The sequence below is a fragment of the Suncus etruscus genome, chromosome 6 (genome assembly GCF_024139225.1).
Source record: "Suncus etruscus isolate mSunEtr1 chromosome 6, mSunEtr1.pri.cur, whole genome shotgun sequence".
Classification (NCBI taxonomy): Eukaryota; Metazoa; Chordata; class Mammalia; order Eulipotyphla; family Soricidae; genus Suncus; species Suncus etruscus.
In genome coordinates this window covers 54,205,280-54,225,121 of record NC_064853.1, presented here as the reverse complement: position 1 = coordinate 54,225,121, position 19,842 = coordinate 54,205,280, and the positions used below count along the sequence as shown (strand labels likewise).

The 19,842-nt window shown below is 44.6% G+C and overlaps 1 protein-coding gene across 2 annotated transcripts in view; it reads left to right on the top strand.

Moving 5' to 3' along the window:
* Positions 1-5,088: 5,088 nt before the first annotated feature.
* Positions 5,089-19,842, top strand: part of KDM1A (lysine demethylase 1A) — a 75,270-nt gene continuing 60,516 nt past the window's right edge. For both annotated transcript variants that reach the window (XM_049774678.1, XM_049774677.1), the window contains exons 1-2: positions 5,089-5,535; positions 18,260-18,425. In XM_049774678.1, coding sequence (XP_049630635.1) covers positions 5,173-5,535; positions 18,260-18,425 — 529 coding nt within the window. In that variant the 5' untranslated portion in view covers positions 5,089-5,172. The remainder of the gene's footprint in view (positions 5,536-18,259; positions 18,426-19,842) is intronic.

Genomic DNA, 19,842 nt, shown 5'->3' with positions numbered 1-19,842 from the left:
AGAAAGTTAAACTATAACTGGGTCTACACGTTCCCACAATTGTGAAGATAGGGGAATGATTTAAGGCGGTCAGGAAACTCAGGGGAAACTTAAGTTCCCAGAATTGTGAAGGGGGGTAGGTATCAGGGCAGTCAGCAAATCCAGGGGAAACTTTTCCTTTACAAACCTTGCAGCTGAAAACTGAGACACTCTCGGGAGGAGGGGCAGGACAAGTCCCTGTCCTACCAAAGTCTCGGTAGCTATACCCCAAACCCACAACTGCCGTTTTGCCAGTGGCCCAACTTCACTGCTTTACCATTGGTCTCTGCAAAGACGCCTAATCAACCAAAACTCCAGGTATGCTAGTAGTTGAACTGAAATCACCAGGACTTTGTCAGAGTGAGTGTAGACACCCTCCTCCTTTTTTGTTTATTGGGGCTGTTCCAGGCTGTGCTCAGGGGTTATTTCTGGTTCTGTGCTCAAAAATTACTCCTGGCAGGCTCAGGGGACCAAATGGGATTCTGGGGATACAACATGGTTTGGCCGCATACAAGGCAAACGCCCTATCCTTTGTGCTATCGCTCCAGCCTGACACCCCCCCTTTTTGTACAGAAATCCTAGCAGCCATAGCCATACCCTCCAGCCACTGCCATATCAGTCATAGAGTTTATGTTTATGCTGCAGCAAATGTGGCCATACAACACCTCCAAATATTTAGATAATGCCACCCCAGGAGGAACACACCAAATTAGATGTCAAAGTAGCATAGAAGCACCTAATTTTAAGAAACAAAATGAAGATCAATGAGCAACAACCGCTAGCTTAGTAAACCTTCAATGACTTAATGATCTCATTGAGAGATATAATAATTTTTTGGGGGGTCACACCCGGCAGTGCTCAGGGGTTCCTCCTGGCTCTACGCTCAGAAATCGCTCCTGGCAGGCTCAGGGGACCATATGGGATAACGGGATTCGAACCACCGTCCTTCTGCATGCAAGGCAAATGCCTTACCTCCATGCTGTGAGATATAATTTTTTAATATATATTTTCTTTAAACATCTTGATTATATACATGATTGTGTTTGGGTTTCAGTCATGTAAAGAACACCACCATCACCAATGCAACATTCCCATCACTAATGTCCCAAATCTCCCTCCTCCCCACCCAACCCCCACCTGTACTCTAGACTGGCTTTCTATTTCCTTGGACATTCTCATTATTAGGATAGTTCAAAATGTAGTTATTTCTCTAACTTAACTCATTCCTGTTTGTGGTGAGCTTCATGAGGTGAGTTGTAACTTCCAGCCCTCTTCTCTTTTGTCTCTGAAAATTATTATTGCAAGAATGTCTTTCATTTTACTTAAAACACATAGATGAGTGAGACCATTCTACGTTTTTTTCCTCTCTCTCTCTGACTTATTTCACTCAGCATAATAGATTTCATGTACATCCATGTATAGGAAAATTTCATGACTTCATCTCTCCTGAGAGCTGCATAATATTCCATTGTGTATATGTACCACAGTTTCTTTAGCCATTCTTCTGTTGAAGGGTATCTTGGTCATTTCCAGAGTCTTGCTATGGTAAATAGTGCTGCAATGAATATAGGTGTAAGGAAGGGATTTTTGTATTGTATTTTTGTCTTCCTAGGGTATATTCCTAAGAGTGGTATAGCTGGATCTTATGGTGTGAGATATAATTTTTACAAACTTTCTTTTGCTGTGAGTTTTTTGTTTTGTTTTTGGGTCACACCCGGCAGCGCTCAGGGGTTACTCCTGGCTCTACTCTCAGAAATCGCTCCTGGCAGGCTCGGGGGACCATATGGGATGTCGGGATTAGAACCACTGACCTTCCTCATACAAGGTAAACGCCTTACCTCCATGCTATCTCCCTTGCTGTGTTTTTCATGTTTTGTTTTTGTTTTTGTTTTGGAGCCACACCTGGCAACGCCCAGGGGTTACTCCTGGCCAGTGCTCAAAAATCCCTCTCAGAAATCATTTCTGGTGGCACCGGAGCTGTAGGCGTTTGCCTTGCACCTCGCCAATCCAGGACAGTGGTTTGATTTTGGCATCCCATATGGTCCTCCAAGCCTGCCAGGGGTGAGTTCTGAGCACAGAGCCAGAAGTAACCCCTGAGCGCTGTTGGGTGTGGCCCAAAGACCCAAAAAATTAAAATAAAGAAAATAAAATGCCTCCTACATAGCACTCTAACTTTTGGCCTATCCGAAATACAACAAAAACATTAGTCCAGGTAGCAATGGGAAGAAAATTCAAGAGATTCTAAAGGGCGACCTGAGTGATAGATAGCACAGTGGTAGGGCGTTTGCCTTGCACGTGGCTGACCCGGGAAGAGCCCGGGTTCGATCCCTGCATCCTGTGGTCCCTCAAGACTTCCAGGAGCGATTTCTTTTATTTGTGTGTTTTGTTTTGGGGCCACACCCGGCAGCGCTCAGGGCTACTCCAGGCTCTGCGCTCAGAAATAGCTCCTGGCAGGCTTGGGGGACCTTATGGGATACCGGGGAATGAACCCAGGTCCGTTTTAGGTCGGCCGCTGCAAGGCAAACGCCCTATCTACCTCTGTGCTATCTCTCCGGCTAGGGCCACAGTGATTTCTGAGAGCAGAGCCAGGAGTAACCCCTGAGCGCTGCCAGGTGTGATCCAAACAAAAACAAAAACAAAAGAAAAAGAAAAGGAAAAAGAAAAAGAAAAGAAAAGAAAAGAAAAGAAAAAAAAAATCACTCCTGGCGGGGCCCAAGTTGTTAGCACAAGGGGAGGGCGTTTGCCTTGTAAGCCGCTGTCCTAGGACCTACGCTAGTTTTTTGTTTGTTTGTTTGTTTTGTTTTTGTTTTTAGGATTTTTGGGTCACACCCGGCAGAGTTCAGGGGATACTCCTGGCTCTACGCTCAGGAATCGCCCCCGGCAGGCTCGGGGGGTGGGGGTGGGGGACATATGGGACGTCGGGATTCGAACCAACGTCCTTCTGCATGCCAGGCAAACGCCTTCCCGCTGTGTTATCTCTCCGCACCCCCCCCCCCACTCGATAGTTCTGTCACCGATTCGATCGCGGGTTCCGGTTCGATTCCCGGCATCCCATATGGTTCCCCCTGAGACTACCAGCAGCGATATTACTCGTGACAGGCTTGGGGGACCCAACGGGATGCTGGGGGTCAAACCCGGGACAGTAACGTGCAAGGCAAATGCCCTACCCACTATAGCTACCGCCTGTGCTGTGGTTTTTGTTAAATAGTTTCATTACCATGTAACTGTAAACAAGCACCGTCAACTATGTTTCCATTCCTGCCAATGGGGTCATTTTGGGGGTGAGGGGGAATCCAGGGACAATGGTGAAGGGAATTTACACTGGTGGTAGGATTGGTGTTGGAACATGCAATGGCAACTTGGAATTATGAGCGTATTATGAAATATTATGGAATTATGCGCATAGTTTACATGGTTCACATATATAGTTGCTAATAAGATTTATTTTATTACTTAAAGTACGTAATAAAAAAGGATACAAAATCAGAGAATATCAAGGAAACCTAAAGTCATCTTCATCCCAGGTAACAACTGATAGGATTCTACACTACACATTCATTTGACTAATTCTTGAATTTATGTAAATGGAATGCTTTTTATGGAAATTTTATTTTAATTTTTTTTGGTTTTTGGGTCACACCCGGCAGTGCTCAGGAGTCGCTCCTGGCAGACTTGGAGGACCATATGGGATGCTGGGATTAGAACTGGGGCCTGTCCTGTGCTGGCCAGTACAAGGCAAAAATGCCTTACCAATGTGCTATTGCTCTGGCCCCTTTATGAAAATTTTAGAAGAGATATATGTATAAAAGTAACTGCAGCTCTTTTATTATTATTTTTTGGGGGGGGGCACACCCGGCGGTGCTCAGGGGTTACTCCTGGCTGTCTGCTCAGAAATAGCTCCTGGCAGGCACGGGGGACCATATGGGACACCGGGATTCGAACCAACCACCTTTGGTCCTGGATCGGCTGCTTGCAAGGCAAACACCGCTGTGCTATCTCTCCGGGCCCTCAGGGGTCATTCTGACTCTACGCTCAGGAATCGCTCCTGGCAGGCTCAGGGGACCCTATAGGATGCCGGGATTCGAACCACCGTCCTGCTGCATGCAAGGCAAACACCTTACCGCCATGCTATCTCTCTGGCCCCTCTTTTATATTTTTTTTATTATTACTTGGGGGGGGGGCACATGCTCAGGGATTACTGCTGACTCTGCACTCCAGAATCACTCCTGGTGGGTTTGTGATACCATCTAGGTTGCAGGATATTAAACCTGGGTCGCCTACCTGCAAGGCAAGTGCCCCACTTGTACTTTTTTTCTGTCTCTGGCTAAAAGTAGTTATAGTTTTATGTAATAAGTGAGAGTAAACTTAAAACCTGCTCCAATATTGGTTCAGTAAGGCATTCGTGAAATAAATGAATAAAACATCACTATATCTATCTACCTACCTACCTACCTACCTATCTACCTATCGTTTAGACTCAGAGCCTGTAACGCACATAAACACATGTCCTAGCTAGGCAAGCTCAGTCTCCCTAGGAAACTGAACTGGATTTCCTAACATCTGTATATTTTATTACCACAAGAATCGCACTTGTTCACCAAAATTTCCCCCCAAAACAAGCAGATCAAACGTGAAGAAAGATCATTTAGTGCAGGGTTTCTCCTTCAAGGAAACTGTAACCTCTCTGAAAGTCCTTATTCATAATTAAACCTTTGCACCCTCGAGAACTCTTGGCTGACTCGAGAGATGAATGAATGAGTGCACAGATGACAGCCTTGACTGGCTCTGTCTCCGCCTCGGCCTGAGGAGACAAACGCCAGCCCTCCAGAGGCGCAACTTGGGTCAGCCGCCTAAGACCCGGATGACGCCGAGGCCTCAAAGTAAAAAAAAGGTTCAAGGAGACGCTCTAGGATAGGACAACCGTGTTCTTCCTCGCCGCTCTAGCCCCACGGGGCTATGGCAGCTCTATGGCAGTGTGCGGGCGGGGCCTTTTGTGTGTGTCCCGACGCGGCGGGAGCGCGCCGGGCGCGTGCGCACGCGAAGGCAGTGGGTACCGAGACTCGAGGCGGGGAGACTCGGGACTCCGCTCGGAGGACCGACAGCCCCGATCCGTCCGATCGGCCCTTCCGGCCGGCAGCGGCTCGGCGGCCAGAGATGCTCTCGGGGAAGAAAGCGGCGGCGGCGGCAGCGGCGGCGGCGGCAGCGGCGGCGGCGGCGGCGGCCGCGGCCGAGGCCGGCCCGGGGCCCGCGGGCAGCGCGGAGAACGGCTCGGACGTGGCCGCGCCGCCCTCGGGCCTGCCGTGCCCCGCGGAGGCGGGCGCGGGGGCGGCGGGGGAGCGGACGCCCCGCAAGAAGGAGCCTCCGCGGGCCTCGCCCCCCGGGGGCCTGGCCGAGCAGCCGGGGTGCGCGGGGCCGCCCGCGGGGCCTGCGGTGCTGCCCGGGGCTGCGACTCCCATGGAAACGGGCATCGCCGAGACTCCCGAGGGGCGACGGACCAGCAGGCGCAAGCGGGCCAAGGTGAGGCCCCCACTTCCCCTCCAGATCGCCCGGGGGACCCCCTCGTGTCCGTGGGGCGTCTCAGATCCCCCCGAATCCCCCCGCTGTAGGAAGGGCCTGGCTTTGGCTGGTGGGGCCCAGAGTGCGGGGCTTTGTTGATTGCTGCGACTGTCGACTGTCGGGGTGCTGCGTTGGACGGTTGGTTGCAGCTTCCACTCTTGTAGTTCCTTGCACCGCCTTTCCTTTTCCTTTTTTTATTTCTTGGTTGGGGAAGAAATGGCTCCCCGACTTGCAGTGCTGGTTGGCATCGCTGGTGGACCTGGCATGGTCACCCACAGATGTCCCCACGACAATATTTTTATTGGAGTTTCGGCTAGGAGCTCTTGGGGTTGGGAGGAGAATGCTCCAGAATTTAATTTCCTTTTTTTTTTTTTTTGCCTTGGACGAAGAAAAGAAAGGAACCTTTTTTTTCTCTTTGTTTTGGGTCTTTGTGTGTGTGTGTGTGTGTGTGTGTGTGTGTGTGTGTGTCATTTTTCTTTCTGAAACTTTTATTTTTATTTTTTATTAAGCCCTTACTGTGTGCCAGGAGTTTTTGACACTGTCTCTTCCACCTTTGTCCTCAGGAGGGATTCAAAGAATGATACATTCTAGATATACTTGCCAGTGGTGGAAGCAAAGTGGATACAGTAGCACTGTACACCAATGAAGCAATTTCGCGACGATGTAATTTTTTTTTATTTTGATGTAAGTTTGGGTTGTTTTTTTTTTTAAAACAGATGGTATGCTGATGAAGAAGGCTAGTATCGGTTAGCGAAAGTGCGACTTGAATGGGGGAAAAATATATTTGTCACCTTACCAACTGCAGATTAGCTGCCTCACGTCTTTGAGGTGCCAGATGCTGTTTTCAGAGATGCATCAGCGGTTTATTTTTGTGAATCATGTAAGGCAGATATTAGCTCCGTTTTTAAAGGTGACTGAGGCAGTAAAGCAGGCCCCCCCCCCCCCACCAGCCATATAGCTAAGTAAGTGGTGAAATTGGAAAATAAGCCCTACACTTAGCTATGGTGTAAGGTATCTTCAAGCCTCTAACAAAGGCCCACAGGAGACACTGGGATGTCAGGGCACTGAGGGCAATGCAAGCTACAGATGGTACATTTGAACTTTTTCTGGAGATTTCATGGTTCATTTGAAAAATTGCAAATATATTAAAATATCTTTTTTTTTGGCGGGGGGGCCACACCTGATGGTGCTCAGGGGTTACTCCTGGCTGTCTGCTCAGAAATAGCTCCTGGCAGGCACGGGGGACCATATGGGATACGGGGATTCGAACCAACCACCTTAGGTCCTGGATCGGCTGGTTGCGAGGCAAACGCCGCTGTGCTATTTCTCCAGGCCCTAAATATCTTAAAAGTAAGGAAACGTTTTAAATATTGCCATTTTATGATATGCATCAAACAATTTTCAATTTTTATTTATTTTTTGGGCCACACACTGGCTGTGTTGCTCAGGGTTTACTTACTCTCTCTCTCTCTCTCTCTCTCTCTCTCTCTCTCTCTCTCTCTCTCTCTCTCTCTCTCTCTCTCTTCAATTTTTGGGTCACATCCAGCAGCGCTCTCTCTCTCTCTCTCTCTCTCTCTCTCTCTCTCTCTCTCTCTCTCTCTCTCTCTCTCTCTCTCTCTTCAATTTTTGGGTCACATCCAGCAGCGCTCAGGGATTACTCCTGACTCTTCACTCAGAAATCACTCCTGGCAGGCTCAGGGGACCAATGGGATGCCAGGATTTGAACCACTGTCCTTCTGCATGAAAGGCAAACGCCCTACCTTCATGCTATCTCTCCGGCCCAGGGTTTACTCTCTATTTAGCTCTGCATTCAGAAATTAACCCTGGCAGGCTCAGGATTGGGGGACAGATTTAGCCTGGGTTGGCTGTGTTCAAGGCAAATGCCCTACCCACTGTGCTATAGCTCTGGCCCCAGAATTTTCTGAGTTTTTGAGTAGAACCAAGTCATTAGGAATTAGGAATTTTGGGATGAACACTGCTCAAAGTGCTCCGTAAGAATTTCAGACCGTCCTGCCTCACCACCAAATAAGAGTGGGGGAAATTGAATGGGTTATGACCAAAGCATGGGATAGAAGAGCACAGAGGTTAGTGATTCAAACCTTAGAAATGAAATTAAGGACAGCAGCCCATTAGGTTTTTACTTTTAGTAGGAAGTAGCACCTCGAACCATATAATTTAAAACTTTTTTTGAGAATTCTATAAACCACAAAACCTTTTGCCCATTTCAGTGTATGACTCAGTGATTTTAGCATATTTGCAAAGTTGTGTTACCAGTACTAAAGTCAATTGTAGGACACTTTAATCACCTCTAAAAGACATCTATACTATTAGCAGTCACTGTCCTTTAACCATTTTCAACCCCTTGCAACCACCAAATCAGCTTTGTCTGTAGATTTGTTTACTCTAGATTACTTACTTAAATGCATTCATATAATGGGCCTTTTGTGTCTACTTTTAGTATATTTTCAGGCTTTAACCATGTTCTTTTAAGCACTTGAGCACTCCATGGTACATTAATTTATTATTTAGCTATATAAAGATATTTTTTGCTTTTTGGGCTACACATGGCTTACTCCTAGTTTTGCACTCAGGAATTACTCCTGGCTATATAATAGGGAACTATACAAAATGTCAGAGATCATACCTTGGTCAGCTGTATTTAAGGCAAATGCCTTACAAACTTACTGTGGCTTACCCTGTAATATATTATTTTGTTTTATTTTGGTTTTTAGGCTATACCCACAGCTCTCAGGGGTTACTCCTGGCTCTGGCTCAGAAATCGCTCTTGGCAGGCTTGGGGGACCAATATGGGATGCTGGGGATCGAACCTGGGTCCATCCCCAGTTGGCTGCATGCAAGGCAAAGGCCTTAATTCTGTGCTGCCCCCCATCTAATGTATTTTTAAAAATTCATTTATTTGATGGATTTCTATTGTTTCTACTCCTAGGCTATTCTGAGTAATGCTGCTGCAAGTACAGTTTTGTTTTTTTTTGTGTTTAACCTAAGTATTCAGTTCTCTCTGGGGGGGGGGGGGCGGTGTGCCACACCCAGCAGTACTCAGGGCTTAATCCTGGCTATCTGCTCAGAGATCACCTCTGGTGGGGTTGGGTTGATTAAATAGGTGCTAGGATGGAACCTGGGTTGGTTGTGTGCAAGGCAGCTATTTTGCCTGCTGTTCTACGTTTGGTCAAAAGATCTCTTGGGTATATGACTAGGAATGGAGTTGTTCTGTACATAGGAAATACCATATGGGATCTTTGTTTACTTTTTAAATTGTTAGTTTTTCAGTTAGGTGAAAATTATTTTTTTTCCTCCAGCAATATACAAAGATTCCAATTTTCTCTCTATATTTTTTTTTAGTTATAATTATTGTTTTTATTATTTTTTCAGGTATATTATGCTTAAACTTACATAAATACTATGGACCATTGTATGAAACATAAGACTCTGATTATTCTTTGTATTCTTGAAGCATTTGACATTTGTTTGTTACTGATAGCCAGTCTATAGGAGGTATAGTATTATCTCAATGAGATTTTTGGGGAGGGGATTTGGGCCACACCCAGTGCAGCTCAGGGGTTACTCCAGGCTATGCGCTCAGAAATTGCTCCTGGCTTGGGGGACCATATGGGATGCCATATGCTGGGGATTGAACCGCAGTCCATCCTAGGTTAGCGCATGCAAGGCAGATGCCTTACCGCTTACACTACTGCTCTGGCCCCTCTCAGTGAGATTTTGCTCTAGCTGCTAGTGATGTTGAGCATCTCCCCTTTTCTGAGCATCCTCCCTTTTCATGCTTATTGGTCATTTGTATATCCTATTAGGTGAAACATCAAGTTTTTTGTTTTTGTTTTGTTTTTGGGTCACACCCAGTGACACTGGATCCTCCTGGCTTTGCATTCAGAAATTACTCTTGGCATGCTCTGAGTAACTGTATGGGATGCTGGGGATCGAACCCAGTTGGCTGTGTGCAAGGAAAACACCCTACCTGTTGTGCTATTGCTCCAGTCCCTATTGACTCATTTTAAATTGGGTATTTGACTTGTGTATTTGTTGTTGTTGAGTAGTTCTTAATTTGATGTCCTACTTGTACCTTTTGCTTCTGATGCTGTAACTAAGAGTTACTTAATCCAGTGTCATGTAGATTTATTTCTGTTTTCTACAAAGTGTTCTATAGTTTTATCTTTTTGGTTTTTGGGTCACACCCGGCACTGGCTCAGAAATCGCTCCTGGCAGGCTTGGGGGACCATATGTGATGCTGGGATTCAAACCACCATCCTTCTGCCTGCAAGGCAAACGCCCTATCTCCATGCCATCTCTCCAGCCCAAACCTCTGCATCTTAAGTTTCCACATTCATAGATTGAAATCAACTGTTCAGAGGCTGATTCTATAGTACAATGGGTAGGGTTTTTGCCTTGCAAGTGGCCAACCAGATTTAATCCCTGGCACCCCATCTGGTTCCCCGACCCTGTCAGGAGTAATTCCTGTGTGCAGAGCCAGGAGTAATCCATGAGCAGCATTGGATGTGTCCCAAAAAGCAAAAAAACAAATTAACTGTGGGTCAAAAAAAAAAAAAATAAGAGGGGCCTGAGAGATAGCACAGTGGTAGGGCATTTGCCTTGCATGCGGCCAACCCAGGAGGGACCCGGTTACCAACAACTCCAAACTGATCAGTTCATGTCATTTTATATAAGAGCATCCAGTTTCGGTTCTTGGATGTAAACCCTCATTTCCTTCCCCTCACCCCGAAACACACAGGTGAAAAATGTTTGGAAAAAAAGTGTTGGAATTTATAGTAGACACTTTAATATTGGGAATAATAGATAAATGTACTTAGTAAGCTTTGTCTAAGCAGAACATAAATTGGAAGAATCAGTGTATGGAGGGCCTAAGCCATAAGTGGTAGTGTTGCCTTGCATGCTGCTGACCTGCTTCGATCCCCAGCATTCCATATGGTCCAACAAGCACAGCCTTGGAGTGTTTCCCGAATGCAGAGCCAGGAGTAACCCATGAGCATCACCACGTGTTGCCCCCAAAACAAAACAAAAGTGTCTAACTTTGTCTAGGTTTTAGAGAGCTAGATCTGTGCTATCCATTACAATAGTTTTTAGCCATAAATACCTGTTTAACACTTACAGTGTGACTAGTATAGTTGATGACATTGGATTTTTAAATTTTAAATTTAAATTTGAATACATTGTGAACACTCAGTAGTGGTAAGTGATTAGTGTTATCTTTTGGAAACACAACAAGTCTGTCAGGCAAAACTGAAATGAAAATTCAGAGCAGGAGAAGATGTATTTGTAAGTTTGGAATATTTAGTGAATAATTTGCAGAACTGTCAGGTATTTTAGTCACTGAGTAAAATAAATAGGTGGGGGTAGTTTTGAGAGATGGGTAGAACAGTACTGAGGATTTTATGATAACTTTTTAAAATTTACTATGTTAGGGGCCTTGGGAACATGATTGAGGTGGTTCTGATGAGGTCTGAGCTGTTATACAGTGGACAGGGTTCTTACTTGCACTAGGCCAACTGGATTTGATCCCTGGCATTCCATATGGTCCCCCAAGCACTGCCGGAGTAATTCCTGAGTGCAGAGCCAGGAGTAACTCCTGAACATGGCCAGATGTGGCTCAGAAAACAAAAAATAAAACAAGTGATTCTGTTCATGAGTTTGGCCCCTGCAGCACTGCTGGGTGTGGCCCTAGTGGCCCTCCACACTTGTACTGGCCCTGACCCCCAAAATATATTAGGGCCCTTATATGTGGCTCAGTTTGCCTGTGTGGTGCTGAGTTCAATCCTCAGCACCGCAGAAGTAGCTCCCACACAATTTTTTTAAAAATATGTTAGAAGAAGTTTGGTTACCTCTAACACATATTGCAGAGGAGTTTATAAGATTATTTTAAAACTTTGTCATTCAACTTTTAAACTATCTGATAATACATATTTGGAAAATTAATCTGGGAGTTATGAGCAGTATAAAAATACTAGCTCTTTATGATAATGAATGAATTGAAGGGAGGTTGCAGAAGAGAAAAAGAGATGGAGAAATAAATTTGAGATTCATCTGTATGAAATGAATGTTACCCCAATGACTCATCTTCCTAATGAGATATCTCTGTATTCTTAGTTTAATTAGTTGTAGAATCTCTGATGTTTTTGAGGACTTGGGGATACCTGATGCTTTCTTTTTAAAATGTCTAGTTTTTCTTAGGGGAATAGTTTGTTTGTTTCTTTCAGACGGCTTTAAATTTATTTAAGTGGAGAATCCCCACCTCTACTATAAGCCCCCTTGACATCTCTCCCATCAGGTCTTGAATCACTGAGCCACATTCCTGGCCAGAGAAATCCATTTTTATAAAATAAGATTTTATGAAACCCCCCCAAATAAAATATTACTTTTTTTTTTTTTTACTTTTTGGGCAACACCCAGTGCCACTCAGGGGGTATTTCTGGCTGTGCACTCAGAAATCGCTGCTGGCTTGGGGATCATAAGGGACTTTAGGGCTCCAGCCGTGGTCTGTCCTAAGTTAGCGAGTGCAAGGCAAACGCCCTATCTCTTGTGCCACTGTTCCGGCTCCTACTTGTTTTTATACTAAACTTTAAACTTAAAATGTTTCTTTTAGTTGTCAGTCTTTAAGAAAATGAGGTTGCTTTGATAGAGCCAGATTTGAGAATGGAGGTTAAACCTGGGGCCAGGGAAGTAGCTCAAGGGGCTACTAACATACCTGGCAAGCATGAGGCCCAAAATTTGACACCCCCCCCCCAATAAAATCCCTTAAAAGTTTCATGCAGTCTTGTTTTAGCTTCAGTATCCAATTTTTTTGTTTTCTGTTTTTTTTTGTTTGTTTGTTTTTGGGTCATACCTGGCAGCACTCAGGGGTTACTCCTGGCTCTCTATGCTCAGAAATCTCTCCTGGCAGGCTCAGGGGACCATATGGGATGCCGGGATTTGAACCACCGACCTGCTGCATGCAAGGCAAACACCTTACCTCCATGCTATTTCTCTGGCCCCTCAGTATCCAGTTTATTTATGAAGTATTGTATTGTGGAAATTCAGTACTGATTGTTACGTGGTATAAAAGGTTTCTGCTTTTTAATTTGCTTGTACTCTTTTCATTTGAATAGAAATTGCAGACTAAGTCATTCTTAGGCTGAAGTGTTCTAGTTTGAGCAAAGCAGTTAAGGCACTTGCTGTGCATGCAGCCAACCCAGATTTGATACCATGTGGCAGCCCTCCAGGAATAAGCCCTGAGCACTGTGGGATGTGCTGCTTTTCCCCCAGATTGAGAAAAAGAGTTATGCTTTTTTTTGTTTTGTTTTGTTTTGGTTTGGTTTTTGGGTCACACCTGGTGGTGCTCAAGGGTTAATCCTGGCTCTGCATTTAGGAATCACTCCTGGAGATCTTGAGAAACCACATGGGATGCTGGTGATCGAACCTGAGTTGGCCACATGCAAGACAAACACCATCCCTGCTGTGCTATTGCCCCATGCCCAAGAATTATAGTTTGATGTAACAGTTATGTTTCTTGAATTTTATTTTTATTTTATTTATTTATTTATTTATTTATTTATTTATTTATTTATTTATTTATTTATTTATTTTCTTTTGGTTTTTGGGTTATACTCGGCAGCGCTCAGGGGTTACTCCTGGCTCCACGCTCAGAAATCGCTCCTGGCAGGCTGGGGGGGTGTCCAAATGGGATGCCAGAATTCAAACCAATGACCTTTTGCATGAAAGGCAAACGCCTTACCTCCATGCTATCTCTCTGGCCCCATTTCTTGAATTTTTAAATAGGTGTCAGCTTCAGTGGTGCTAGAGTGCCAGGGCCACTCCAAACTCTGGGCCACCAGGGCACCATCTGACAGGACAATGACATGCATTGTCAAGGATTATGCTCAGGGCCTCACACATGCTCTTAGGCATATGCTTTTCTACTTGAACCATCTCCCCTTTAGAATCTTTAGAGTTCATTTTAAAAATGAATAGATCATAATAGGAATGCTGGAGTGACCCCATGCTCCCTCCACCAGCAGAGTATGGTCCCCTTTTTTTAAAAAAGGAACAAAGTAATGAAATCTCAGGATTTCAGATCTTCAGGATTCTGTGTTGTTTATAAAATACTTTTAAAATACTATTTTTAGGTAGTTTTGCTAATGCCTTTAAGCATTTTTCTAATCTATTTTTCCCTTGGAACTAACAATTCCTGACAAGTCATCCAAGTATATTTCTTGTTAATAATTCTTTCATTAGATCATTGTATTAAACAGTGTTAAAAAGACAGTTTTGGAGGCCAGAGAGGAGGGCACTTGTCTTGTGGGATCAAACTTGTGGGTTTGATCCCAGCACCTCATATAGTAGGTGCCCTATGCACCCAGGAATGATCTTTGAGCATAGAGCCTTGAGCACTGCTGTGTGTAACTTAACCTCCACCTCCCAAGAAACAGTGTTTTGACTGCAAAACTTCTCAAATCTCTAAAGGGTTGAGGTTTTATTTTCAGTGCCTTTACATTGTGCTTGCCCTTCTCCCTGCAACTTGTTTTTGCAACTTGCTATTGAGTTCTGTTTTCACTCAAAGGGCATATTACCTTATGGAATGTCCTGTAGGAAAAACTGAGCGACTGTAGCAGAAAGGAGCTTAAGCCAGAGAGATACAACTCAACAGACTGTGCATGGTTTGCATGCAGAAGTGCATGGTTACTTCACCTGCATCTTTGCCTTGCATGTTACCAGCCTATGTTTGGTCCCCAGCATATAATTTCCTGAGCTCCAACCAGCATTTAGCACTGTTGCACTTGACTCAAAACAAAATAATAATTTTTTTTGTTTTTTGTTTTTTTTGGTTTTTGGGCCACACCCGGCGGTGCTCAGGGGTTACTCCTGGCTGTCTGCTCAGAAATAGCTCCTGGCAGGCACAGGGGACCATATGGGACACCGGGATTCGAACCAACCACCTTAGGTCCTGGATCGGCTGCTTGCAAGGCAAACACCACTGTGCTATCTCTCCGGGCCTGCACAAAATAATATTTAAAAGGAAGGCTCTTGGGGCTGGAGAGATAGCATGGAGGTAAAGCGTTTGCCTTTCATGCAGAGGGTCGGTGGTTCGAATCCTGGCATCCCATATGGTCCCCCAAGCCTGCCAGGAACGATTTCTGAGCATAGAGCCAGAAGTGATCCCTGAGCACTGCCGGGTGTGACCCAAAAAACAAAAAACAAAAAACAAACAAAAAAAAGGAAAGCTCTTAATTACGTTTGTCTTCACATTAACACATTACTGTAGTAGGAACTTTTACAGTGATAATTTATTAAATATGGACAGGATTGATGAGTTGGGATGGGAATAAACATAGGACTGGGAAGATAGCCCAGGAGTAGGGATATGTACTTTACATGTGCCTGACCTCAGCTTTGGTTTTTTTTTTTTTTTTTTTTTTTTTTTTTTTTTTTTTTTTTTTTTTTTTTGGTTTTTGGGCCACACCCGTTTGACGCTCAGGGGTTACTCCTGGCTATGTGCTCAGAAATCGCCCCTGGCTTGGGGGGACCATATGGGACGCCGGGGGATCGAACCGAGGTCCTTCCTTGGCTAGCGCTTGCAAGGCAGACACCTTACCTCCAGCGCCACCTACCCGGCCCCATGACCTCAGCTTTGTATTTGGTACTGTATGGCCCCAGTGGATACAACCCTGGAAGCCCTTAGCACAGCTGTTACTTTATGAGCCCCAGGGCATGCCAGGATGACTCTGGTGGTCCCTGGAACTGCAGTCTCCAAGCAGTACCCAATCCTTAGGCTTTAAGCATTGAGCCACCAGATCCAGTTGGTTGAATATTGCTGGGAGAGACCCTGGGCCCCTCAGCACTGCTTTGGAGATAGAGGGAAAGGGACAGGGAGAGAAAAATGGGCTAGAGCAGTAATACAGCAGGTAGAACACTTGCCTTGCATGTGGCCAACCTATGTTTGGTCCCCAGCATTCCATATTCCCTGAGTATCTCCAGGAATAATCCCAGAGTGCAGAACTAGGAGTAACCTCTGAGCATTGCTGGATGTAAACCCAAACACAAATCTACTGGGTAGTGAAGAGAATTCAAGCTATCAGTAAGAAAACTATAAACAGTTTTTCACCACTCTCACTCTTTGAAACATTTTTCTCTTTTTATACAAGTGAAAATGTGTGTGTAGACATATGTTTACATGTATATGTATACACATGTGTTTTTGTAACACTCTTGTTACTTATGGCTCTGCGTTTAGAAATGATTCCTGGCAAGCTTTAGAAATCATATGGGATGCTGGGGATTGAACCCTTGTCGGCCTTGTGCAAGGCAAATGCTTACCCGTTGTATTATTGCTCTGGTCCTCAAAATTGTTTTTATTGAAAGAAAAATTTAGGGCCGGAAGGTGGCGCTAGAGGTAAGGCGTCTACCTTGCAAGCGCTAGCGTAGGACGGACCGCGGTTCGATCCCCCGGCGTCCCATATGGTCCCCCCAAGCCAGGGGCGATTTCTGAGCGCATAGCCAGGAGTAACCCCTGAGCGTCAAACGGGTGTGGCCCAAAAACCAAAAAAAAAAAAGAAAGAAAAATTTAGAGACTTGTGAGGGGATAGAAAGAGTGAGAGATGGGGCCGGCGAGGTGGCACTAGAGGTAAGGTGTCTGCCTTGCAAGCGCTAGCCAAGGAAGGACCACGGTTCGATCCCCTGGTGTCCCATATGGTCCCCCCAAGCCAGGGGCAATTTCTGAGTACTTAGCCAGGAGTAACCCCTGAGCATCAAACGGGTGTGGCTCGAAAAAACAAAACAAAAAGAGTGAGAGATACATGTTCAGGAGAGACCATGGGCTTCTCCAGGGAGGAGGAAAGATATCCCCTTGTTGCTTTTGGGGGGGGGTAGGGCCACACCTTGTGACACTCTGGGGTTACTCCTGGCTATGCGCTCAGAAATTGCTTCTGGCTCAGGGGACTTTATGGGACACCAGGGATTGAACCAAAGTCTGTCCCGGATATCGGACGCATGCAAGGTGAACGGCCCCTCCCCTTGTTGTGTCTTTATTTTTAATTTTTTTTTAATTTACTCCTGGCTCTACGCTCAGGAATTGCTCCTGGCAGGCTCAGGAGACCATATGGAATGCCAGGATTAGAACCACTGTCTTTTTGCATGCAAGGCAAATGCCCTACCTCCATGCTATCTCTCTGGCCCTATTTTTTCAATTTTGTTTTGATTTTTGGGTCACACCCATTGCTGTTCTGGACTTTCTCCTGTCTTTGTGCTTAGGGATCACTCGTGGTGGGCTCAGGGGACCATATGGTGTTACAGATTGCACTCAGGTTAGCTCAAGGCAAGTATTCTATCTCTGGCCTTAACTTCTTAAATCTTTTCTTTCTTTCTTTTTTTTTTTTTGGTCACACCTGGCAGCATTCAGGGGTTACTTTTAGCTCTGCGTTCAGAATTCACTCCTGGCAGACATGGGAGACCATATAGGATACTGGGATTCAAACTGGGGTTCATCTGTGTTGGCAGCATGCAAGGCAAACACTTTACCACTGTGCTATAGCTCCGGCTCTTAAGTTGTTGTTGTTTTTTTTTTTTTTTTTTTTTGATAAAATTTATTTGCTTTTGGAGCCGGAGAGATAACACAGCAGTAGGGTGTTTGCCTTGCATGCAACCGACCTTGGACGGACAGTGGTTTCTGAGCACAGAGCCAGGAGTAATCCCTGAGCGCCGCTGGATGTGACCCAAAAACCAAAAAAATCCCAAACTCATTTGTTTTTGTTTTGGAGGGTTTTTTGAACCACATCAAGTAGTGCTCAGGCATTATTCCTAGTTCTGTGCTGAAGCGTGCGGTTGGAGGGGTTCATACCCTGCAATATTTGAGGCGAATAACCATACAGTGCCAGGTTTGAAACTTGGGCTCTCACATACAAAGCATGTCATCTAGTACTTTGATCTATCAACCCAACCACTAACCAGTTATTTTTTAAACAAACGCACCATTTCATAATTTCAGATTGTAACTTTTATTGTCCCTTTGGTTTCAAGACTTCTTTTGCCAATTTTCTTTTTTTTTTTTTTTTTTTTTTTTTTTTGGTTTTTGGGCCACACCCAGTAACGCTCAGGGGTTTCTCCTGGCTACGTGCTCAGAAGTTGCTCCTGGCTTGGGGGACCATATGGGACACTGGGGGATCGAACCGCGGTCCGTCCAAGGCTAGCGCAGGCAAGGCAGGCACCTTACCTTTAGCGCCACCGCCCGGCCCCTCTTTTGCCAATTTTCATGTGGAATAGTAGGTTAGAAGTACAAGGTTAGTTGGTATTGGACAGATTATTCTTTCTGGTTAATTCTATTTTTGCCTAACAGATTTCATTGAAACTTCAAATATGTATACATGTTATATTATGTATATACATATATCCTGCATGAAAAACATTTTAAGAGTTGTAGAATCTCCAATCGACTAGTGTGAACATTTAGTATTCTGATGTAAGAGTTATAGATTGGCTTGCATCTGAATTGACACAAAATTATTTTGTAAGAGATTACTTTTAATAGCTGCCTCTTGTGAGTTGCTTTGTTCCTATTTGTTTATTTTCCTTAATACTTGAATTAAAAGAAGTTTCACTGATGGTTCCAAATTGAGTCTCTAATTTTAGATGTTCATTGCATTTAGCTTTCCCTGCTATAATCTCCATATAGGTAGAGTACAGAGAGATGGATGAAAGCTTGGCCAACCTCTCAGAAGATGAGTATTATTCTGAAGAAGAGAGAAATGCTAAAGCAGAGAAGGAAAAGAAGCTTCCTCCTCCACCGCCTCAAGCCCCACCTGAAGAAGAAAATGAAAGTGAGCCTGAAGAACCTTCTGGTAAGTTGTAGCAACCAATCCCGTCTGCTTTATCTTAGAAGAATGAAGGCCATTCTATTCTGCAGTGCTGTTTATGTCTCTAATTTAGCTACATATTTTAGTATAGGCTATGCGTGTCTTGCTAAATGTGTAATACATATTCATGTGTGTGAATTGTATATGTGCACACATTTACATGCTTAGAGCATTTATACATAATAGTGCTGATATCCTTTATGTTTATAAATGTAGGAGGCAAATGAAGAATATTGGTAGAAGGATAGCGGCAGTAGAAGGGAGTTGGAAAGTAGGAGATAAGCAATTAGAGAAAACGTACAGAAAGCAAAATCCAAAGAATTAAACCTCTCAGTGATAGACTGATTCAGAATTTAGAGATAGATGGTTCAGAAATTGTCTTGGTTAAATAATGTATGTACCACATTATTCTTTCAGATTTTTTTTTTTTTTTGGGCCACACCCGGTGACGCTCAGGGGTTACTCCTGGCTATGCACACAGAAGTTGCTCCTGGCTTCTTGGGGGACCATATGGGACGCCGGGGGATCGAACCAGGTCCGTCCTAGGCTAGCGCAGGCAAGGCAGGTACCTTACCTCCAGCGCCACCACCCGGCCCCTTCTTTTTCTTTTTTTAATTGGCTTACACCATGAAGCACTCAGGTTAGTTATTCGTGGCTCTGCACTCAAAAATTGCTCCTGGCTTGGGGAACTATATGGGATGCTGGGGATCAAAACTGCGTCCATCCTGGGTCAGCTGCGTGCAAGGCAAAACACCCTACCGCTGTGCTAACACTCTGGCCCCATCTTTTTAGATATTCTTTCCATCATAATATAGATTAATTTTGTAAAAGGCATTTTTAAGGTTGTTGGCAATTAAAAAAAAATCGTTTTTGTATTTTGGTTTATAGGCCACACCCAGTGATGCTCAGGGGTTACTCCTGGCCACATGCTCAGAAACTGCTTCTGGCTTGAAGGACCATATGCGATGCTGGGGATTGAACCCAGGTCCATCCTTGGTCAGCCGCATGCAAGGCAAATACCCTATTACTGAGCTATCACTCTGGCCCCCCCAATATTTTTTATTTTTGAACCATACCTAGCAATGCTCAGGGATTGTTCTAGATGGGGCTCAGCTGACCTAAGTTCATCTTTGACACTCCATATGGTCCCGTGAGCCTCCACATGATCATATGCTTAGAGTCAGGAGTAAGCCCTGAGCAACATTGACTGTGAGCCCCCCCCCAAAAATTACTTTTGAATGTCTTTTATGCTCAAAGTTGTATTGATAATAGTCCAAATTTATACTACCTATGAGTTGTGAGAAGAGTTATTTTTCTTTTGTATGTATGCACATACTAATTATTTTTGTTTTTAACTTATTCCTGTTTTTTTATTTTTTCTTTCTTCTGGGGAGGCTATTTC